Raw genomic sequence first — 25,055 nt, forward strand, 5'->3', positions numbered from 1 at the left:
TCTCAAGCACAGAGAAAGAGACACTTCCTACCTCCTCCAGGCTTCTGGCTGCCATGGCCAGTAGCCAGCGTCCCTGCGCCACCTTTAACAGAGAGCATCTGCAGAATCCCACATGCTCCGTGAAGACAGAATCCGTCACTGAAGTCCGTCCCTCTGCTAAATCCCACAGGCAGATCCTCTGGTCGCGCCCCTGACTGTTACAGTAAAACAAGTTATCCATGAGCTGCAGTCTGAGGAAGCCTGGCTGCCTGCAGGGCAGTAACTTGAACTGGGTCTTTAACAGACAGTAAAGGACCAAGCTTTGAACAGTTTCTGTGGGGGCGTTAATTGGGTGTTTTATGAAATGTGGGGCAGTTCAGTGTTCCTGAGACCACCACCCTTCTGCCAGTTCTGTGGAACTGGCCAAGAGGTTCAACTGTCCCTGCAAGGGGGGAGTTGATTATATCTGATTCCAGTCAGATACGCTGCAATCACAGTTTCTGTTTCCTTGTGCAGAGAGGCTTGATCAGGCTGAGTTGTGCTATTTATATGTGAGAATATATTTATAAAGTCTCATGAGCAGTTGAATATATACACAGTAAAAAAATACTTACATTTTATAATTGATTAGATCTAATTTAAAAGGAAACAAAAGTATCCCAAGATTTATACATGTAACATTCATTTGCACTAGCAATGAAATGGAAATGTCATGTGTTGACAGCTGAAAGACAAACAAAGCAAGACAAGAACTCATCAGAGGTAAATAAAAAGTGACAGTTGTTCAGTGGTCAACTTCTCACAGCCACAAGCAGGGCACAGAGGGCATGTGTGGAGACACAACAGAGAGAGACTGGCAGCGATTGCTCAAGGGCTGCAACAGCCAGGGCCAGAGAGCAGCAGCTGCATCCGAGGTCCCAGCCCAGGGACTCCTGGGCACAGCCCCGTCCCAGAGGCTTTGTGCTGCTCCAGGCAGGCAGAGCGAGGAGGCCACACAAAGGGCACAGCAGGAATTGGTGCAGATTTCTGTGATCCCACTGGCTCTGGAACAAAGTAGCACTGAGCAGAAGCTTCCAATCCATAAACTACCTTAGCACAGGATATATGTCCTCATGTTATCACCTGGGCAAGGAGTCATCAAAAATCCCTTACCCATGTCTTACTTTAATTAGCAGTATCACCTGAAGAAGCATGAAACCAAAACAGAGGAGATGTAAACCTACAGGCTGTTGGGACTTCTTCAACATCAGTGCTGTTCAGCTGAGTGACAAACTGACAAAACATTTATAGCACTGCCGACACAAACAGTGTGATACTGCAAAAAATTGCTGTGATTTAGCTTTACAAGAGAGAAATATAAAACACAGATAAATGCTGTCCTAAAACTGCACTGCTATGTGAAGTGTTAGAACTATACAGTAAAAACAGAGGTACAGAAAAACTCCATAATTATACAAACAATGCTCATTCAATATTTTATGGGGGAGACTGTTGATAATTGTACTTAAGCAGATAAGAAATATAAATGCTAATGAGTTCTACTGTATATTATGAGATGTCTTCTCTAGATAAACATGTCAGAACACCTCCTAATCATACAGACACTTTGGCATCTACTCTAGATCACCTGTCTAATCCAAAGTACACAAATCTTCCTGACCTTCCTTTGCTAAACAAGAACAGAAGGTATTTTGCAACAAAGCAAAAGCATGAAACTCAGCATTCTTGCTCATTTTCAGTCTTCCACTCCCCATCTCTGATTCTTCTCTTTCTTGCTTCCCTTTTCTCCATCTCCCCTCTATTTATAAATTCTTTTTTTCAATCTTCCCCAGGAACCACTTCAAATCAACTTCAAATCCAAGTGTATTTCCTTGACCCAAAGACCTCACCTGTTCTTAGTAAAGACACTACAAGTCCCAAGTTGTTAGGATATCATAACACACATCATAAATAAATTAATTGCATCCTTCCCCCTCCAACCCCCACACTTTTTATTCTAGAGGTTTTTCTGTCTTTTTTTACTTCAGTACATTTCCATATCTGTTGGAGAAACTTTAAGTGACTCCAGAATCAAGAGAATCCTTTGTGTCCCTGCCCCTCTTTTCTCCCCTTCAATCACAGACAAGAAAAATGTCACTGTTTTTTGCCTGCTTTGCTAACCTGAGAAGCCTTTCTTTACCACCCATTGTCTTCACACAGCAGACAGATTTTCTTCCATGGCCATCCAATGCTGTGTCCACTCTATGTGTTTTCAGGTTCCAGACATGGATGAACCCATTCTCAGACCTGGCAGTAGGAAGAGATGCTTTTAGTGTGAGCACTGCATGGAGGTGATCAGAGTCTGATGCTTTTCATTTTGTTTGTTTGTTTTGTTTTGTTTCCAAAACTGAAGCTGTATGCACAAGTAACACACCCATCATGCAAAAATACGAATGCTGCTGTTTTCCCCAGAAACACTTTGTCAAAATAATACACTTCAATTCAAAAAGAAACAACCATATGACATTCAGCAGAGCCAGAAATCCTGGTGTATTTACCCAGAGAAAAGAAGGGGGATATCAGGTTCTGGGCCTCCACAGGAAAAATGCAGAGTGTGGACTGCAGCACTGGTACCTCTGAGCACAAACTGTGGGTCCGGAGGGGGCAGAGCCATCGGAGCAGTGAACTGGGGGGTGAGAAGCAGACACAGATATCACAGAGGGTAAAGCAGCCTAGAGTGAAATAACAGCTTTAAATATATTCTGAGCAGGACATTTGCTTCTGCTCTTTCCTCTCTGAATTTTCTTTGTTGAATGTTGAGGGTGAAGTATTTCCTCCTAGGATGAGCTGACGAAGCAGGTGTCCAACCTGCTCTTTGGTGCATTCCTCTGTCAGCAAGGTGCTGAGCTGGCCACACGCAGGCACCTCTCACCCACTTGTAAATCCCAAATCGGTCAGCTGCTCTCCCTGTGCTCAAGGGAGATAAATACAAGAAACTTGACACCCATAATTTGAGTGGGCAAGCAATTTATCATTCTGCTTTATCCCCCTGGCCAAGTCTTTCTCCTTCCTCTCCACAAAAATACTACTTTTGTGTTATTTCAGAAAAGCATTGCAGTGAACATATCAACTGGAAAGAATTTCGGATCACAGAATCACAGAATCACTGTATTGGAAGAGACCTTCAAGATCACTGAGTCCAGCCCACGCCCTCACACCTCAACTAAACCATGGCACCAAGTGCCACATGCAGTCTTTTTTAAACACATGCAGGGATGGTGACTCCACCACCTCCTCAGGCAGACCATTCCAGTAGTTTATCACTCTTCTGTAAAAAATTTTTCCTCATACTCAAACTGTAGGTATAGAAGCAGGGATTACAAGTGACCTTGCCCCTGATAAGTCACAGTTTGTACTAATTACCAAAGAAGACCAGTCTTGTCCTTAATGGGTCATAGCTATGACTAATAAAGATACATGTGATAAAAGGTGTGGGTTGGCTGGTCAGGGAGAGCCTGGAGGAAGAAAGATCACCTTGAGGAGGTAAAGGAGCCCTGAGGAAGAAGGAACGATCCAGAGAGACACACAGAAGAATGAAACAAGGAAGAGAGTTGCTGCTGCAAAAGATCTGCTGTGAGGTCAGTCTGGGTCTGATAGAGTTAGAGCCTCTTGTAGGAGCCTGCAGTCATAGTCAAGCTGGGTAAAAACCTGTGGTAAGAGGCATCAAGGAAGTATTTGTGGGCCTATTCCAGCAGGAAATAGCCAGCAGTCAGTCTGTCAGAGAAGCCAACAGTAGGAACTTGCTGTAGTCAGAGTCAGGGTGGCTAAGCTGTAAAGAAGAATAAACCAGGACCCTTTTCACATTGTTAAATGAGAATCTGGGTTGGCTCATCTCTACCCGCAATGGGAGGTCTGCTGCAACACCTGAGACTAAAATAGGATATCTGAAGGCAACCAATAAAGAAGGAGTAATCTACCTATTACCTGGGCTGCAGTACAAGGGAAAAGGAGAGCAAAGGCCACCCACCTCCCACCTCCAGACTGGAGAGGTAATGAACACTCCCTTACTGGATCTAGTGGTTTATAGGCACAAGAGTAATTCGTGATATAGTCCACCTTGAACTGGGAGTTGGTGGGACAACGATCTGCCAGCCTGATCACCTTCCTGAAAGCATCATAATGAAGATGATCAGGGAGGAAAATCCTTCTTCGATGAAGTGGCTGAAGTACTTGACCAGGAGGCTGGCATTGGTGGCCACAAGCTGAGACACTGGAAGGCTGAGATCAGAGGCCGATGCAGAGGTGGAACTCCAGGTAGTCGAAATCATTGTCCCTGCAACATCCAACCTGTATTTTCCTTGGCTCAGCTTAAGACTGTGTCCTCTTGTTCTGTCAGCTGCTGCCAGGAGAAAGAGACCAACCCCACCTGAGTACAACCACTTGTCAGGAACTTGTAGAAAGTGATAAGGTCACCCCCGAGTCTCCTTTTCTCCAGGCTAAACAGCCCCAGCTCCCTCAGTCGTTCCTCAGAGGGTTTGTGTTCCCAGCCCCTTTCCAGCCTTGTTGCCTCCTCTGGACACGCTCGAGTGTCCCACCAGCCTTCCTAAACTGAGGGGCCAGAACTGCACACAGCACTTGAGGTGTGGCCTCACCAGTGCCAAGCACAGGGGCAGAAGGACCTCCCTGCTCCTGCTGGTCACACCATTCCTTATCCAGGCCAGGTCCTTCTTGGCTACCAGGGCACACTGGTGGCTCATGCCAAGTCTGCTGTTGACCAGTACCCCCAGGTCCCTTTCTGCCTGGGCACTGTCCTCCTGGCAGAGGACAATTCCTGATGAGCTCACAGGGACAGCCTGTGTGATCCCCACAGGCACTCACTGCTCTGGCCCCTCACCAGGTATTCCCCCTCACATTAACAGCTTTACAGGCAGCTGTGCACAAACACTGGAGAAGGATGAGGACAAATTTTCTGTTCTGACTTGTTGCAAATGACCCTCCAGACCTGTGCTGAGACAAGGCGACCAGCAGCTGATTCAACTGGAAATATAATTTGCAGTTCATTGGAAAATGCATTACAATGTCCATTACAAGAAATATTTTCACCATAAGAAGTGTTTACTCCCTGATCTGTGGCATTACCAGCCACACTGGTATATCTGCAGCTTCCTTTCTGACCTAACCTCACAAAGAAAAGGGCAGCTTCTGCCACTGCAAGTGCCACCTGTCATCACTTTCTCCCACTCGTATATACCCCAGATTAAATAAAAGGTGTTCAAAATTCAGTAAGGGATGATCAGCAGGTGTTTGCCCACTGGTTCACAGCAGAGGAACTGCACAGAATCAGAATGGAGTGCAAGAGGTACATGTGCCATGGCAAAACAGCCCAACTTTTCATTGCCATCTCACCTCAGTACCAGCTTTCAAACTGTGTTTAAGGGATGCACTTGCTAATGCACCTCATTTGCAGGTCTACATTGAGTGTTTATAGATCAGTTATCACCAAGGTATCGATAGGTTTTAATTAAATGCAATTATCTTTTAGGGCTCGTGATGAAACAGGATTCTTCAGCGTAATGTGCAGTTCTCTCTCAGTAGCACTGTGTAATTAGGTATGAAAATAATGAGCCCAGTGGATACCCTCTGTGTTTTAGGGCCCTGACTCATCTCTTTTATGAAGTTGTTGGATGATCCAGACTCATGGCAGGCTGGAGTACATTTTCAGATGTACATGATGTGCACATTGGCCCCCATGGTGAGATGCAGCTCCCAAGTGCCCGTGTGCAACACGCTCCACCTGGGTTATAAACCTGTCACACCAGCACTTTGTCACCACGTGAAACCTCTTTGGGGCACTACAGCTGAGTGCTGGTGCCCTCAAAACAAGGCTTTGTACAATAAAAGAGTAGCTAAGAGCTTGTCAGAGGGTCCCACTTCACAGTGGAGCAATTCTGGCTCACTGCACTGAGTGAGGAAATAGAACTGGGGCAGCCCAGAGGCTACCTGGGATTACAAGGCAGGTTTTTAATAGCATTTTTCTAATTACTGACACAGAAGTTTTTGCTGACAGACAGCAAGTGTGTGCGTGGCTGTGGGAAGGGTTTTACCTGGCATGAAACAGACACTACTAATGCATGTCTTTACAAGGATGATATTTCAGAAAAATCCTCAGACCAGTTACAGGAAAAAAAACAACTACTGAAACCATACTTCTGAGCTGCAAGCCATTGAAGGGACTTTTTGCTCCTCAGAGTCTGGTTCTTTCCTTGCTTTTCTGCTAATCCTATATGTGAATCTGGAAATTTGGCTTCATATTGAATCTAATGCTTATTGAGTCCTTATTAGTTCCTATCATGATTTGGCAGATGAATGGCAGTGTGACAGTATTTAGTGTCTCATTTTTCTTCCAGCAGGTGCTGAACTATAAAATTTCATCTTTGCTGTCTCTTTTATCCATGAGCTTGGACAAGTCACTTAAGACAAGATTTAATAAAAAGTTGTTAGGTACCTAGAGAAAGTCCCTTGAGGTTGCAAAGAGATGGAAATTTGGGGTACTGGTACTTTAATACTTCCAAGAAAGCATCAATCTGTTCCTGTTGACATACAAGCATGCTCAAAAAAATGACACTTAGCCTACCTTCAACTCACCAGGTAGCTCAGTGTCTCTTCCGTACAGGGATAATGAAGTACATTGTGGTGTGCTGATTCAAACAGATAATATTTATACAGTGCTTTGCTAAGCAGACAGCTACAAACTTGCTAAATTTGATGATTGTAAGATGGTTTAAGCCTCTGGGGAAATTTTTCAAAAGTACCTAGGTGATTTAGAAGCCTAAGACTCATTTCCAAATGAATTTTCAATCCTACATCTCTAGGACTTTTTAAAGTTTCACCCCAGGTGTCTAAAATGAGTTCTCTAATTAGCACAACATTTATTTTCTTGTTAACTCTATCTAGCCTCAGGGAGACCAATCTGTTCTTGTTAACTGGGGATATCTGCAACAAATTTAATTAAATTAATTTCCTTAGTATTTAGTCTGGTCTAGAGCAAATTCTGGCTCAAGGGCTTGAACAAACAAAATGCAAGCTACAGAATAAAGTTCATTTAAAGGCATTTCTGGGCTATACTGTATGTTTGTCCCTGTGTTGTTATCCTCCTGCCTCCTGTGAAAGGAGTGAAAAGACATGAGTACATGAATCATTTTGCTCATGGCAGTATTTGCTTGCAAGACAGCATCCCCTGTAAGAGAGGCAACACCTCACCATCAGGCTCTTTGGATTCTTAAAAAAGATGTTTCACTTCTTATTTCTTCCAGCCTTCCCTGCACTGGTAGCAGCAAGGTCCTTCAGGAGCTGAGCTGCACTGATGTGGCACGGACAATGAGAAGGGTTTTTCACAGAGGGCACTGCAAGTCCTCGGGCTCCTGCACAAGTTACATTTCCTACACAAGTGGGGAGTGGAAACCCAGCTGCTCAAATGAGAGTTTCAATTAGTGAATGGCTGAGTGCACTGCACATGAGGTACCAAAAAGGGTTTTGTCTAAGAAAATGCATCTGCTAAATGCCTGAACAATTAAATTTCCTTCAAAATTACATTATTTTAAAGAACAATTCACTATTAATATCCCTCACAAATCTTACTTTGCTTAGGTTGCAATTAGAATAATCCTCAAACCATTTGAATTTCTATGCAGTGGTATTTCAGTATCATCACTTCAGCATTTGATATAAAAAAGTTAAGCTTTTATTTAATGAGAGTACTTTAAAATATGTAAATGTCAAAAGGATTACCTTAGAAAAATCTCTCAGAGAATTAAAAACATTAACAGATTCCCACAGGAAAAATTCCAGCAGAATTCAGCAATTCTCTTGTTCCCACTCCTGTCACTTATATTTCTATCACACATTGAAGCAAAAACAAATTGCTATTAAAATATCACCCAAACACCCTCCTCCCCCTAAGAAACCCCACAGTTCACTTTGAGATACCAACAGCTCAAGCAAAGACAGGAAAAAATCCTCTTCTATTTTTCTTTAGGCTTATTTAGAGTAGTAAAACCTCAGTGGTAAAAGAGCTTTTTCAGGTATAGGAGAAATAAATCTCCCTAGGCATGTCTGGCAAACTGATTTGGGACTGAAACCAGCAGGTGTGCAGACATAATTACTACTGCAAAATATCCAACACATCCAGGTGTGCTCACAAACAGATACATGAAATCCCTGTTATTTTTTGACAATTCCCAGTCAACCAAGTGCCACCCTCCCAAAGGAAAAATCAGAGCAAAGAATGAGTTGAGAAAGATCTGAATAAATTGTTCTTCCCCCCTTTCCAGGCTTTTTCATTCATACAAAAGCCCTTTTGTAGCCTGCAGTTCTGTGCCTACCTGCACCCCTGACAAACTCTGCCCTGTGTCACAGCACTCTGTGCTCAGGGCCAAGAGTGTTTAGGAGGTGGGTCCTGAGCTGCAGCTGCAGAGGCAGCCAGTGCAAATAACAGACTCCTTGAAGTTAATGGTGCAATGCAAATAATTTTGTTTGTTCCATTACATTTGCAGTCTCCACCATTAAAATCCAGAGGACAGCCCTTGCAGTATGAGCTTTCCAAAAGCAATGTTCCCACGTTTCCAGCCTCCAACCACTGCAGACAATGAGGTTTGCAGTGGTGAAAGCACAAACCACTCTCAGCCCAAGCAATGCCCCATGCCAGGAGTGCTCTGGCCTTTCCTTGGGGCTCCACAGCCTGAACAGAGCCCGAGGGTCCCAAAGGCCCCGACTCCCCTCACTGAATTTCACTGAATTGTGCTAGAACACAGCAGCATTTGGGAATATCTGACACAGCCCTGGCTGTCACTAAATGCTGCCTGGTTCTATGGCACTTCTCAGAAGCAGAGAATGGGAATTTAGCACTACAAGAACCCATCTGATCAGTAACATTTTCATACATCAGTAAAAGAGATGCCAGGAAAATCCATGCAAGTTGAATGAGCTGAAGTTCACCTCATCTGACTGCAAAAGTGCCATTTTTATAGGTATTGACTACAAATTGTCTGAAAGCAGGTATATGATTTGGTAAACAATTCTTCAGACATGTTGTGACAGATTTTTAAGCCCAGCTTTTCATTTTGCATGTACAAACCAAAAAATATCAGAACACACTGAAACAGGAAAGTCAGCAATACAAAGAAATGTTGTGAAACTGAAGAAATCTCTTTGCACCCGAGGTGAAAAGTAACTCAGCGATACAAAGAAATGCCCTTCTGGGTCCTGCAGCAAGGCAACACCCACAAAACACTTAGAGAACAGTGAAAATCCCAAATTAAAACCCAGGCACTCTGCTTTTCCAGTTCTTACCCCAGCTGCCCAAAACACAGGATACGTCTGTTGTGTGAAAAGACAGAAATGTGCACTAGCAAAATTAAACCAGCAGAAGCTTGATCAAGAGATGAGGGAGTACTACACAAACAGTTGTAAAGGTCAGAGCCCCAGAATATATGAAAATTCATTTTTCAGTCACATAACAATGCAGCTTTCAGTTTAAAACTCTCATTTCTATCTTCAGTGCTAAATTGAGATAGAAACTGTATTATACTTCTAAGGTTTCTTTAAAGCAAATTTAAATAATAACTTACTTCAAGTGGAAATTAGAAAACAGTACAAATTTTTAAACCAAGAAATTGATGTCAAGCAGAAATGAGAATTAGTGGACATTTTTGATTTAACCAGTAAATGTACTAATAAAGCACTCTTAATTTTCAGAGGTAAGGATAACAAAATGCTTTCTTTTGAATTGCTTCCTTTTCATATTACTATTTACTTATGACTGCTAAACTAGTGATTAAGCACAGTGATGTATATTTGTGACTTCAAAACCAAATTGATTATGCTAATAACAATATTTAATTTAAAAAAACACAACAGTGGACGGAGAACATTCATTACTTTGTGCTTGCACTAGAAAATAGCATATCCAGATACTGTAGACAGATTTCTATCTTGCTTGCAAAACTTGCTAGTTAGTGACACATCAATGTCAAAGAGAAGGCAGTGATTTATATGACCTAGTTACAGAATCCTTCATTAGCTGATATAAAGCTGTTGCCACACAGCCAACGTTACAGCTGACAGGAGTCCTTCCTCTTACAGGTTGGGAACACCAAATACTGTCAGAGCTTTCATGCTAAATAGTCACCAAATCATTTCTAATGACTAACAGGGACTGCCTGCTCAGAAAAACACTTCAAAAGTCTCCGTTTGAGAAGTGCTGAGAACCTCCATTTCCCACTGACTGCTAGGAAAGTTAGGAGTTCATCCTTTCTCAGGAGATCCCCAAAATTACCTTCTCTCTTGACATTTAGACAATGAATGATGGAGGTTTCCACATTTTAATTGTATTAGTCAATGGACAGATAGCAAACAAAACTGCTTATCAGCAACTGGTGATATGCCAAGAACTCTTAAGGGAGCAGGGGAGAAAATGACTAATAACCATCATGCAACGCAAGGCATTTTTAATGATTTCAGCTCAGATAATGGCTCCTCCCAGCATTAGCACCCTTTTTGTCTGTAAGCATTCCTTACCTGAAAAAAAAAACCAAACCACAATATATTAAGATTTTAAGTAATGAAGTTTGCAAGAAAAATGTATATAAAGGTCAGTGTGTAACCTTCAAGGATACTGAAACCCAAGCTTGTGTCTAGAGGTTCAGTTTCAAATATTTCCATCTGCAATTTTTAAAAAAGTCGCTGTACAACAATTACTTTCTATATGAAAACATAGCTTCAGCATGGGAACAAAACTAAGAATGATTATAATCATTTGAAAGACACTGAGTTAGCATATGGATCTCATTGCCACTTACACATTTTGGTCACTGGAACAAAAAGCTATTAATCAATATGTAAAAGCCATAAATTAACATAAACATTAATCATTCTAATACTCCCCCTGTGTCAGATTGATAATTTTTTTTCAGTCTTTCATTCTGACATATGTGCCTTCAGCTATCAGCTGTTTCACCTTTTTTAACACAATTAAACATTTTGGGCATTGCAAATCTTACTGAAGTAAACATTATGGAGACAGACAATGTCATGGATACATTTATGCCAAAAATATGGGATCTGAAAACGTGAGAGCCCCTGCCTCTCATGTTATTGCACTAGCTTTTAATAAGGGAGCCTAAAATGTAGCGTGAAATACAGCTGAAAGAGATGAAATTCTAGTGTTTCATAAACAGGTTCAATTTGCAGATGAGGGAAAAGACACCCATCTGTTTTACTTTCTGAAACCATTAATTGCTTGGAAAAGTGCAATGATGTAACTACAGCCAGCCTTGTTTGGAGAAAGAAAGCAAAAAAGCCCACAGGAGTTTAGCTCTACAACACACCCTGCAAAAAATTACTGGGGACACAAAAGACAATAAATGATTAATCACTTTGAAAACTTGAAGAATTTGAATAGGCATTTAGATATACACCAAATAAGTTTAAAAAAAAGGATTTATATAAGTCTCTCTTCACCATAACATCAGGCCTAGAATGAATTTAAGTTTGTACATGTGATAAATCATTGAAATCTAGCAGAAAATTGATGAGCCAAGGACCATCAAAAGACTGTTTAGAGTGGCCTCCAGTTCAGCCATGCATAGCAATCTGTCAGCCACGGGGCTCTGTCTGCCCATCCTCCTTAATTAGGGGTGCTGCATAGTGCAGCATCAGCCACAAATCTTTTGGTTCCAAGAGCTAATCATGTCCTCAGATAGCATGGGCTTAATGAAACGTCTTCCAGACATTTTTGCAGACATTCCGGCAATAATCTTGTTTGGTAACAAACTATTAAAAAGAATTGACAGAGAAGAAATATATCAAGTTGTTACAGCAACTGAAGTTATTTAGGCCAGAATTATATGTCTGCAATTAAGGATTCTGTAACTCTGAGCAATTAAAATATCACTTTATTTGAAAACTAATTAATTCTAAACACATATTTTTCCCATGACAAACTTTTATGATTGTTTAATTTCTTCCATTCTAATTACACTTTAATTAATCTACTCTTGTATAATATTATACTGTTATTCTGGCATTTGACCAATGAAGACAATAAATTGATTGCAGTTCCTTTGTGCAAGAGCAGAAACTGTCATGCCAGTTTCAACACCACGTTTATTTATTTGTCTGTTCATTACTTTTCCTTTCCTCCCACAGGGCATAGGAACATGAAACACAGTACAAATCAGATGACATTTGGTCTTCTATACTTTCTTCTTAAAAGTGTGAAGTATAACAAGAATTTTCAGAATTAAGGAAAAGTATATGTGACATGATATTACATAATAAAGTACAACCGAGAGTAAATGAATTTATACTTCTAAAATATGCCTCTTATTAATGACTTATTAATTGATTCCTGATGTACAGGACTATATCCAGAGCTGCTAGAAATGGAGTTGTTTCCATGAACATTAAGGTCTGCTTGGGATCTGGCTTGATACAGTCAACAAAAAGGGAAAAAGTGACCAAATCTCATTTTCATACCAATCTTAAAATTAAATTAATTCAGTATCTTCCTAATTTTAAAAGCCACTGCATTTTAATTTTGCATCAAGTCACCTTTGATTCAACTAAAACAAAAGTACATAAATTATTTTATTATTCTTTAAATATTATATTTGGATTAAGCTGCAATAAAATAAATATATACAAATATTTTATTACACATTGAATTAGTTGTGTTGCATTTTTATTTTATGTGAGGTAAAAGTGACTGTTGTTTACAGTCAGAAGCCTGCAATTTGAATTTTTTTTTAATATGAACATCCCTGAAGTTGCCAGTTCTCACTCATTTGCTGGGAGGAGACAGTGAGAAGTGACACTTTATGGAGACACAATGAAGCAATCTGCTTTTCATGTACTTTTAAAACTTCAGCTTGTGTTCCTGGCCGCATGCTTCGCTCTGCTTATGAAATCCCCGTGTGCTGTGTCACCCAACCATGGCAGAGATGCTGTGCAGAGGTAGGCAATTAAATTAAACTACACTGCAAGTTAGCTCTGACAGTGCTTCCCAAAATATTTCTTTTACTTTAATGACACAGTTTACATTTCATAGAATTAAAAAGACAAGTACAAAACACATTCACAAAATACATATTCATTAAAGGAAGAAAAAAGACTGCAATTAGCTGAACGGGCTACGTACTTCACCAGCATATGATGGGAGATGCATTTATATCAGAATATTTTACCTACTTCCTACCCCATGTTTATATTGACATTTGTTTCATAACAGTTAAAAAATATATTTTAAAACTGCAAATAGCAAACAAGATAAATTGACATAAATACAGAAGAAATATTAAAATACCAAGGGCAATTTCTATTTGTGACCAGCTTGTATTTTGAAATCCAAATTTTGGATCTGATCTATGCCTGTCCAAACTACCAGATGATATTGGTGAGACTGCTCAGACAAGGGAGGGTTTGCAGGGTCTGTTCATTACCCCAGTATTCCATAAAGCATGTTCTCCTTGGGAGCTTTCTGTTTCTGTGTAAACCACAGCACATCTCCGAGAGCAGTGTTATTCCACGTCCTTGTCTGGAGATGGAAGCTGTGGCAGGGACAGTGAGTGACCCCCCGAGGTGCCACAGTCCCTAGAACTGGGATTAGAGCTCCACTCACTGACCCCAGGCCAGACGGTCCCTTCCCAGGGACACCGAGATTCACGTGCCCCGTGGTATTTTAAGAAACAAAGCAAGTGGACAGTCTGTATCAATTCCTTAGATTAAAGCTTTAAATACTTATTCAGGTCAGAAAAAATCTTCTCAAGGTCAGAAACAAACTGCATTTCAGCAAAGACCATCACATTTGGTACTTAACACTTTACTTTCTCCAAGAACCCCTTCAGCATAGAAAAGAAAGAAACGACTTAGTATGGTGTACTTTTAAATATATGAGTCAAAATAGAAGATTATTAAGTATTTTTATGTTATGAAATATCCTCCAAAATTCAAGCTTAATTACTAATAGTATGTATCATTAGTATGTACATACTAATAGTATGTATCACCTGTCTACTAGGATTCCTATTCCATACAGCCTAAGTATTTGGATAAGCCAAGTTACTGGACTGCAACTTAGTCCAAGAACTCTAGTAGGGATCACTGTAATTCCACTGCAAACAGGAACATTTGCAAAGCAAATATTATCTGAATATCAAATGAAAAAAAAAAATGTTTAATTTAACAGTTTAGGCTAAGCTTACACTTTAGACATAATTGTTCTTTCATGCCAGTTTGATCACATAAATCTACATCTATTTTACACAAGCAAGTAGGATGCATTAGTTAAATATGCTCATCTCCAAGCATACGAGCATTTGCTCACATGTTAAACAGTTAAACTGTTAAAATGTGAGGGATATTGATAAAAAACTGGTTCCATATTTAACAGGTTGAATACTGATGATGCTTAATTCCCAGTTTCTGGTACTGTTTCCTGTGTCTGTGATGTTCTTACCAGTTACTTTCTCTATGTTCTAACAAGTAACACTAACTACTATTTAGCAAACGGAGGGAAATTAACCCAAAGTCACAGAGTGGAATTGAAGTTTACACATTTAACTTCAAGCTTCACTACTCTCATCCACCATAAATGACTCCTGACCAAAAATACAGCGAAAAATGCAACACTGTTTCACCACATTAATTTGAAACTTTGAACAATTCTGCCGTACCTGAACTTGAACTCCCAGCCTTTGAATTTGTGCTGAACAGCCCCCATTGTACCGCGCTTTTATGCTGGCAGGAACTGAAGTGTCAATCTTTCGTCAGATAATCAGATTATGTCATGTTCTGACCAAATTCATTAGGAAAACTTTTACCAACCCTATTATCTCAAACCAGAAAATCTAGATCAAAGTATAACCGATTTTACAGCACAATAAAACTGTTATAAATATTTAAACATTAATTAAATGGCTCCTTTTGTTGAAAGTAAATAAATAATTGAAAGCTACCTCTGCTTATAAGTGCTATCGAATGCAACCACATTTATCGCATTTCTAAGAAAACCAGGTTCTATATATGGTGGAGAGTGGGAAGAAAAGCACTTAAAAGTTATTTGAGAAAATAGAGGGTGGCTAGACTTTAAATCATTTGCCTGAAGTGCACATTCTGTGACAAAGCATTAATCCCTGAATGTCTTTGTTAACTCCATTCACATTGGACAATTTTATCTACTTCATGCAGATGTGCTGGATGGACACTACATTCAAAAGGAGAGAAGAAATCCTCTTTAAGAAAATCCATAATTCTCAGTAAATGCAATTGTATTGTAATATATTGTTTTCTTCCTAGAATATGCACAATCTTGTCTCCTAAAAAGGTAAATAACTGTAATTAACTTCAGCAGATGTATTTTCTGCTTGTTGATCAGATATGACATCTGCATAACCAAACACTGAATGAAAGAGTACTTACTACTTTCCCTTGTCTCAGTTTCAGCTGGATAGCAAGCATGGCATAAGAAGGAATCAAAGAATTCATATTAATATAATTAAGAGCAAGGAATCAATCTTGGACTAATCCATGAGCAGAAGCAGCGACAGGACAGTCATCAATACTGATTTTGCATATTTTTCAGTACTACAATCAGATTCTCCATCTGTAACTCAAACTTTAAAAGTATGATAATTCACGGAAAGGAGATTAATTTAGCCATTTTGAGTCAAAGACTTATTTCATAGCTTCATCCCAAATCCTGTATATTGTTAGGATCCCTTTCCCCTTTGAAGACTTAGTGAATGATTGAAGCTTCTACTTTCTGAGAAACAGATAACACAAGACTAGTAATCTGACTCTAAGCCACTGGATAAAGGCAGTTTGTTTCCTCTTAGCCCATCTGTCAACACCTCTTCAGTAATTAGTCCTAATTATTACAAAGGGCTAGCCTCCCATTCGCATTATTAAATCAGAAATAGTATCATAGCCAGGTATCTTTCAACGCCTACCAGACTGGCGACCTTCGATTTCATTGAATCTTCTATCAGTATCCGCCTTTGGAAGAGCCTCCGCAGTAATTTTAGCATCAGCTTCAAAGATGCAGATCCCACAGTGGAATTCCAGGGATGCATTCATATACACACCCACATCATGTGACAGGAGAGCAAGCAACACAATTGACCTTTGCATTGTTCTCTAAACTCCTGTGATATAAAACACACATTTCTATTTTACACAATGGAACTGCTTTTTGCCTGCGTGCTTCGAAGTGCTCCTTTGAACTAAACACTGATAGGAAGAATAGTGAAACCGTGTATAAAGATGAAGGTCAAATCTTTGTTAGGAAAACAATACATCTGAAACTTTTTTCAGACCAAGATAAATTTGCAAGGAGTAAACAGTAACTAAAAATATTCATAAATGTATTTAAGTGTGAAGATTTAAAAGGTTTGTTTTGTTTATTTTTGCCATATAGCTGAAGTACTTCCCCAGAGAAGTGGAAAACAAAAGGATGATGACATCCAAATTCTCACAGAACCAAAGCTCAATTAGCTGAGGCTTTAGTCAGACTGCTTTAAGCTCTTTATTTGCATTAACATTTACTTCATTGAAACAAGAGAAAATATATTCCTAAGAACCAAACACTCCATTTCTTTTGATCAAAAGCCAAACATGTTTCCCAATTACACACCTGAGACCAGGAGTGAGGATTTGTTTATGGTGGATTTCTCAGCAGCAGCAGAGTACCACCAGTTTCCACAGACACAATGAGCCGACCTGAGCTGCACTCAGTTTATGGCTCATGCAAGCATCCCTGCTAAAAGCTTGTGCCCAGAGTACAGGAGCTACACATAGTATTCAAAAGTCTCCATGCAAACAAAGCCCATATTGTCTGATTAAAGCAAAGAATGTTTTTGTTAATATGCTTAATGTTACCAGGAAAAAAAAAAAAAAGCATACAGAAGACTTTTCACAGATATCTTTTAGAAAAAACCTCCAGCCAAACACATATTAAAGACCTTTTCTGTGTCCTATATTAAAGTGAAATAGTGATTTCCGATTTTTACTTTGCAGGTTTCCTCTAAATGCTACAGATGAAATAAAAGAGTGAGCTGCTATGCAAGAAGCAGCAGGCTGAAGCCTATGGGGGAGTTGGGCAGGCACAGAACTGGGTGCTTGGGGAGGATGCTCAAAAGTGCAGGGATGCCATGCCAGCTCTGAGTGCCTGGGACAGGGACCATGCCCCAAATTCTGGGTCTCTGATCTGTGGATGTGGTTGGCCCTAAGTCCCTGTTGATTCATTGGTTCAATCTGGCCCACCAGGACCCAGCACAAAGACATCTCAGTAGCACACAGTACTGGAGCATGAAGAAACTACTCAGATGCAGCTCCCTGCATACCTTCCTGCCAGAGCACTCATGGCACCACACAGCTTCACTGCACCTGGAGAGCTTTTCCCTTCTGAGATAACCAAAACTCACTGCCAAGAAAAATAAACACACAAACTTAAAATTCATTCTCCAAGTTGTACATTTTCCAAACAAATGCCATGTTAGTGACATGCACAGTAACAGGCAGGCATTTGACTATCAATGGATCAGACTTAAAAACACATTTAATATTTCAGGTATCAACAATGGAGTATTAACATGCTACCATTTTTTTCTTGATTATTCTTATGAGAATTCAATGCACTAACAATAAAACCCTTTCAAAGCAGAACATAGTGTGGTACTGTATGGCAGAAAAACATGCCCAGCAAGGTCAGATGACTGGTCCCATCTGGCCTAGTACCTGACTTCCAGCAGTGCCATGCTATTTAGAGATACTGCTTAGGGAAAAGACAGAAGCCTGGATGCTCTTAGGGTCCATTACTCCTGCCCCTCATGCACAATGATGTTACAGGGCACACAACTTCACTGTCCATTTGCAGTTCTGTTTTTATCTATGAAATTATCTGACCTCTTTTGAACCTGCTGATATCCTTGCCTTTGCTACCTACCATGGCAAAAAAATTCACTACCTGGAGTTCCAAAAACTGAAGGACTACCTTCTTTTCTTTGTTTTAAACGATCTCCCTACCTTCACTGAGTGCCCTCTAGCTCTTACATTGCAGGATTTGGAGGGCAGTAGTTTCACATCCAGCTTTTTCATTACTTTCATGATTTTGTAAATCTCAACAATAAATATCTGTCTTTCTCTAAACTGAAGAGTATCAGACTTTTCAATGTCTCCTCATATGACAGTTCGAGTTCCCCAAATTGTTTTAGTTGCCATTTTCTGCACCATCTGTAACTCCACTAAATCCACTGGAAAAGCAGAGAACTGAACACAGTACTTCTGATTATGAGGCCAATGAGATTTTCTTAGTAGCACAGTGACATCCTTGATGAGATAAATCTTGACTGGCGTCAAAAATCCCATGTCACTTCAAGAGACAACTTATTACTCTGTACAACAGAGATAATTCCAGCTAATACACCTGGCACAGGAAGTTATCTTTGTTCTCAATAGTTTGGGATTTCTCCTGCAGAGCAAGCCGACAGAGAAAAGGCTAAGTGTAAGTGTACTGTCCAAGGAGCTACATCCGGAAGAAATAGCATAATGTTTGAATAGCACTTCCTGAAACACCTAGACTTCCTGGAATTAACAGTTAAAATCCCAGAGGAATTGATAACGTTCTTTGACAACCCAAGCCTAGCAGACTGCTGCCCAACACCACTGTGTACCTTTCAGGGAAGAATTTTAAAGGTCTTATCTGCTCTACATAAATTCTTGAGAACTCTGGTCCATTTTTATAGCTATATGCCCTGTAGCTTCCATTGCTGACGGGGGCCAAAATCCCTCTTATATATCATGCTAGGAGCTGCTTCTCTCCATTCCCAGCTACATCCATTTAAATGGCATATTCTACGGTATAACAAATCCTTCTCTATTCTGTTTACTTTGTATTAAGCAGAAATCTTGGAGTGGCAATGGGTTGCATTGATTTTCACTTAATGTCATTAACTTCCATGGAAGTGTTTGGGTCAAAGAGAGGCAGCAGCTATAAAGGCATATGTGCATTTGTGCACAATGTTATCTCAAAAGAAAACAGAAATCAGAGTCCAGCAGCAGGAACAAAAGGAAATATATCTGTGTTCCAGCTGCAGGAGCCACCCAAGCACTGAGAAGAGCAGCGCTGACATCTCCCTGAGACTGTGCATGACAGCCCTGCAACGTCACCACAACCCTGCCTGGCCTCGCTTCGGCCGCCACATGCCCGAGTCACACTGGCAATGACATGGATGGATCCCAGGGCCTTCAGCTGGCAGTTTTGCTCAAGAGCAGAGAGCATTCCCAAACTGGCAATGACATGGATGGATCCCAGGGCCTTCAGCTGGCAGTTTTGCTCAAGAGCAGAGAGCATTCCCAAACTGGCAATGACATGGATGGATCCCAGGGCCTTCAGCTGGCAGTTTTGCTCAAGAGCAGAGAGCATTCCCAAACTGGCAATGACATGGATGGATCCCAGGGCCTTCAGCTGGCAGTTTTGCTCAAGAGCAGAGAGAAAGATGAGGACCCATGTCCCAGTGCAGTCCTCACAAGAAGAATGAGGTCTGGGCTTCACAAACAATCTCTGGGTTAGCAAACAACCTCCGCAAAGCATATACTCATTTTTAGATACTGCAAATTAAAATGTTTTGTAGGAATGCACTTCTGCAGTTTCCTCAGTTCCCTCTAAGGTTCAAAATATTTACAAACAATACTATTTACACAAAGGTAGCACCACTAAACTAACACTGATTTTAAAGAGATTACTTGAACAGTGAAGATGTTCAAACACATCATCAACAGCCGTGGCATATTAACTCACCAACTGACTTCAGCTCTCTCAGCAGAGAAAAGTCTTCATTATAATGTGTTTTGTATAAAACCAGACTACAGTTTAACCTGCAAGGTCTCTGGTATGTTCCTTTCTCAAATGTGCAAGTACTAGTTTCACGGAAGAAGTCTGTGCCAAAGTATATTATACCTACTATGGCAATAAATTCTTCATGGATGAGGTTTTACACATAAATTACCTTCATTTGCAGTCTCTGAATGCTCTTCTAAATTTTATGGGATAATATGAATTATGAGCACCCATGTATTTCTTGTAGCTATATTGTGAGACATATTTTTTCTACTAGTTGCAAAAGATTATGCAAGTGAGTTATATTGTACACCTCTCTCCCTCCACCCTCATTGAACAAATGTGGTAACACAAACCAGTCAGTTGCTTATGAGAAGTGTTTGGTCTGCTATAAAGATATGTATGTATTAGTTACTCTAACTAGGATTAAATGTAAATCACATGGTTAAACAAAAGCACTAAATATATCAGAAAGGTTTTTCCTAAACCTTCTAATCTTAGGTTTCTTAACCTTGGTTATTTCTTGGTTTAGTTACTGGGGACATTTATGGTTTGGCAAAATTACTGTTTTTAAATAAACTGTAGATTTACAAAGGACAATTTATATTTATTTGAAGTTACCATTGTAATTTTTACAAAACTTGGCTGGGTTTCAGTGGCTGGGCTTTAGGTATTTTGCTGGTTCTGCTGGATTTCTAAAACCCTAGAGAACTGGGAATGGAAGAGTCTGTTCACTGTTATTATTAGTCTCTAATAAACACTGTTGGTGACCCACTGGAACCTAAATCCTTGCCATTCTTCATATATCTGTTGAAGACTGGGGGCTTTGGACTCAGTTCATACACAACACTTTCCTCAGAAGCAAGGTTCCAGATTTCCACAAGAGCTCTAATTTCACAAATCACTAGAAACATGAACTGGCAAACAGTACCCGGACCCCAATTCTACAAATTGCTCTAACCCCACTATCTGAAACAGCTTAGTAGTTTCAAAGGCTTCATAGGAACAGGTCCAGGACCAGTCATTGCTCCAAAAGGACACATCCCTGGCCAGTTGTACTGAATAGCACCTACTCCCAGAGAGCGAAGCTGAGAGGCCAAAGACAGCAGGAACGGAACGTGCTGCGGGAACACTTGCCCTGCTCCCACGACAGCAGGCGAAGGATCAGGCAAGGAGGCTCATAACAAGATCAGACAAAAGAGAAAACACTGAATCATGTTAAAGTAATTACCAGAAAATAAGACTTCTGCAAAATATTTGCAATCAGCTCGCTGGAGCCTTCAGGCTCAGTCTTGCACTGGGCCGCCTGCAGCAGCACCAGCCCAGGAGGCGCTCCAGGAAGAACGGGTGACTCAGCCGCAGCTCCGCCCTGGCTCCTTCCTCCCGCATGGCACAACAAACAACTGCAGCCTGTCCCACCGCAGCGCTGCCGCGTTACTGCGAGCAGCCTGACAGCACAGACAGACAGACAGACAGACAGACAGCCCTGCTGCCCCTCTGCCTGCCCTGCTGCTGGGACAGTCAGGGCACACAGACCCCACTGTCTCTTCACCCCAGCATGTCTCCTCTCCCATCTCCCCACACCCAAAACTGCTGTCTCAAGCGGCCATATGGGACACATTTACTTCTCACTACTGCCCCGGGGTGCTACTAGGAACAGGAATAATCTAGCATGGAGATAGCATCAGCATGAAAGAGAAGAGAATCCTAGTTAGGAAGAACATATGTCGTCACTAGATAATGATAACCACATTTAATGGGCACAAGCATGAAGGAATGAATTTCAGAGATTTCTCCCTTGTTTTAAAAAATAGGGGCTTATTATAAAAATGCCCAATTACACCATCAGGCACTATACAATATGATTAAAAATCACTATAATTAAATACTAAGCGCTGATTTCAATTATTTAGCAGTGAAGCAATAAAATAAGCAAATACCTTTAAAATGTTATTTTCATAGACAAATCGCAGAATACAAAAGTAGCTAAAAAATACCTGTTAGGACCTTAGACATCCCATAGTAAGACTTAAGCTGCAAGGATTCTCAGATCCATTTTTCTGTGCAAGCTTACAGGGGAGCTAGTATATGGGAAAAGAGTGAATTCCTGCCCTGACTGGGTTAGTTGCCATATCACCTTAGAACTAGACACTTAGGAAAATCAAAGGCATATATAGAGGCTAAAAATAGTGAAGATCTGAAGCAGTGAGGCAGTTCAATCCACAGGGGCCATGTCTGCACATGCCCCTCCATTGAAGGACCTAGGTTGTGTTCATTAGTGTTGGAAAACCTTGGAAGATTATATTAAAAAATATTTAACATTGAAAAAATAGTTCCAAAACATAATGTTTCTTGAGAAATAACATTCAATCATTAGAAATTAAGGGTATTCCAGGAGTTTGTCTCAATAATCTATCTGTCATAGACAGCAGAAAAAAGGCTTCCACATTAAATATTATTAATTCTGTTCTGGGGCTAAGTAACACTCCTGGATAACTGGTGATAAAAACAACCAGCAAGCAGGGGTGAAGCTGTGGCAAATCAGGTGCTGTACTATCCTCAAGCAGGACGCAGTGCTCACTGTCCTGACCGGGGACAGGACTCTGTCAGTCAGTGACATCAAAGTGGCCGTGCCACCTTCCTTTCTTTTTGGTGTAACTGATGTTACATCAAGGAAAGAACTCCAGCACATCTCCAAATTTGCAAGGCTCAAGTGCTGTCATGTGCCAGATTCACCATTACAGGGCAAAATAATGGATGGATGTGGAGCTTCTAGACTGCATTCACTCCAGCTGTTACCTTGCAGAAGTTGGGATAGGTGATACTCAAAAATTCTTCACATTTGGTATTACATTAAGAAGTCTTCTGTCAAAAAAAAAAAAAAAGAAAAAAGAATGCAGCCACTTCCATTCATGTTTCTGACAAACTTTTGCTTTTCTTGATAGATTTTCAGCTAAAATAAAAATTGAGTTAGAGATTTCCAGTTCAAATTAAATGTCCTATAAACTAAATACAGCTAATTATTCCTTGCTTCCTTACACCCTTCTCATTTACCAAGAACAAAACAAAACTTGCTGAGGAACACAATTTAAGGCAAGAATAATGACCATTCCCAACCCCACAGTTCCATTTTTATTGCAAATAAAACAACCCTGAAGGTCTTCCATTAGCTTCAGAGGCTGGGAGGGAGTGGGAAGAATGATGTGTTACACTACAGTGGAGGAAGTACATACGCCAAGTGGAAAAATGGACTATAAAAAGCTTTTCTTACACAAACATGAGGAAGCAACCAACACCCTCAATTGTTGAAGTGAAAGCAGGGAGCCTAAACACACTACTAGAAAAAAAAATCAATTATAAAAGTTCTTCAATGTGTCACATGTTCCCAATTACTCTCAGGTTTGGGAGCCTGGTTCGATAAGGTCCGACTGTTACCAAGAGCAAAAGAGCACAGATGCTGTGGAACTGTAGCAGCCTGGAGACCCTGCTCACTCTCACTTGGTTTTCTGGCACAGCACTATGGACTCTCCCTCTCTGCAACCTACTGCAAGCTGGGTGAGGAGCCCACTGCCCCTGGAACAAAGCATCAGAGTGCAAAACCAGGCCATGGAGCTGCACTGCAGGAAAGCTTGTGCCACCAGAGCAACCAGTTCTGCTCCAAGGGCCATTCCTGACCAGCAGCATCCCCAGCTGCATGTCAGGAACACATCCCCTCCACTCAGGGGCACACAGGGGCAAGAATTCCAAGTACAGCTTCAGAAGGTGAAACAGGCTCGTTACAGAAGAGGAGATTTATTAGAACAAATAGCTAAATACTGGCAGGACAGAGATGCAAATTCTAACAAGGAAGACTGAGCAAAAAGGAGGTGGACAGTGAAGCTGGCCACGCTGATTTTAAGTCCTTTGGAGAGACTCCTTCCTGGCCCTCTGCACTGGGCAACACTCATTTGGAGCAGCCATCCCCAGTACAGGCCCATGCACTTCCATACACCACAGTATTCTGATCCCCAGCAGCACAAAGCCTCTAAGAGGTACAACCAAAAGAGAGCTCCCACGATGATCTGCTGCCACTTCAATAATCTCCTAGTTTTCCATTAAGGTCATTTCCTTTGTCCATGAACATATATTGGCTCATGGCATTTAGCAAAGTCATAACCCTCTAGTTACAGAGCTTGAACTTGTCAACAATTATTTAGAGAGTGTAATGGAGCTAGGTCAGAATGCAGACACACAGTCCAGTGATTCTACTGGTCCTTACACACCATTCCTTCCCCACTGTGTGAAAGGACATTAAAGGTAGAGGTTTGGGTATGCAATGAATCTGTAGCTTCACACTAATTTCACTTAGGAATTTCTTACATGGTTTGGGTATCTACCACTTGAAAATGACTACAACTCAAAACCAATATTCAAGTGGAAGCAGATAGCCCACATTCTCTCCTGCCCCAAGAACACAAATTGTTTTGGAATTTTTGAAAATAACAAGAAACACACTAAACACTTGGACAACACAGACCTACCAGTCTGGGATAAAACTGCAGTCTTCTTCCCCTGCTGCTTACCTAGGGAAGGTGTTATCATTGCTTTGCCCAGAACACACAGACAGCAGCACAGCTTAGCAATTCAAACACCAGGAGAGCCAGCACAGGAGAAACCAGCCCGCTTTGTCCCTGGCATTAACGATCAATGCAAAACAGGAATCTGGATTCTTGAACATGCTTTCTTTATTCTGCAGAAGGCACACAAAGGAGTTCTGATAGGCCATTCTCCGTCCTGATTTCAAAGTGAGAATCCATGGCTTTACAGAGCTGTGCTCAGACATGGTTCTGGGGAACCTCATTCCTAGAGGGCTCCTGTTCTCCCACCTTTATGTCTGTGCTCACTTTATCTCATTGTCTGGGTGGGTTTGTGGTTGGCTGCTGTTGTTTTTTCCACCTTTAGTGTGTCCATGGGTCTCTCCACAGCTCACACTGTGTACACTTAAAGTCCTTGATAAATCTTGTTGGCAGCTCTACTTCTCCCACCTTCTAACACTGACTAGGACAGTTCTTCTCTTAAACAGTCTCACTGCTTTCTCACAGCAAAACTGGCACTGTGGACTGCCAACTGACTCCTACCAATTTATTTCTATTTCTGTGCACAGCATCATACAATTCTACAACGTGAATTAAGAAAAAAATAATCCTCAAATCTTACATAATTCTCA

General features: G+C 40.9%; 1 protein-coding gene across 1 annotated transcript in view; it reads right to left on the bottom strand.

Annotated features, from left to right (window-relative positions):
• GNB1L (G protein subunit beta 1 like) overlaps positions 1-25,055 on the bottom strand; it is a 45,906-nt gene that overhangs the window by 16,397 nt on the left and 4,454 nt on the right. Inside the window, exons 2-4 of the mRNA XM_066562166.1 lie at positions 2,517-2,644; positions 2,140-2,265; positions 32-194 (exon numbers count right to left, since the gene is read on the bottom strand). Of these exons, the coding sequence (XP_066418263.1) occupies positions 32-194; positions 2,140-2,265; positions 2,517-2,632 (405 nt within the window). The 5' untranslated portion in view covers positions 2,633-2,644. The remainder of the gene's footprint in view (positions 1-31; positions 195-2,139; positions 2,266-2,516; positions 2,645-25,055) is intronic.

The sequence above is a fragment of the Molothrus aeneus genome, chromosome 18 (assembly GCF_037042795.1).
Source record: "Molothrus aeneus isolate 106 chromosome 18, BPBGC_Maene_1.0, whole genome shotgun sequence".
NCBI classification, from domain to species: Eukaryota; Metazoa; Chordata; class Aves; order Passeriformes; family Icteridae; genus Molothrus; species Molothrus aeneus.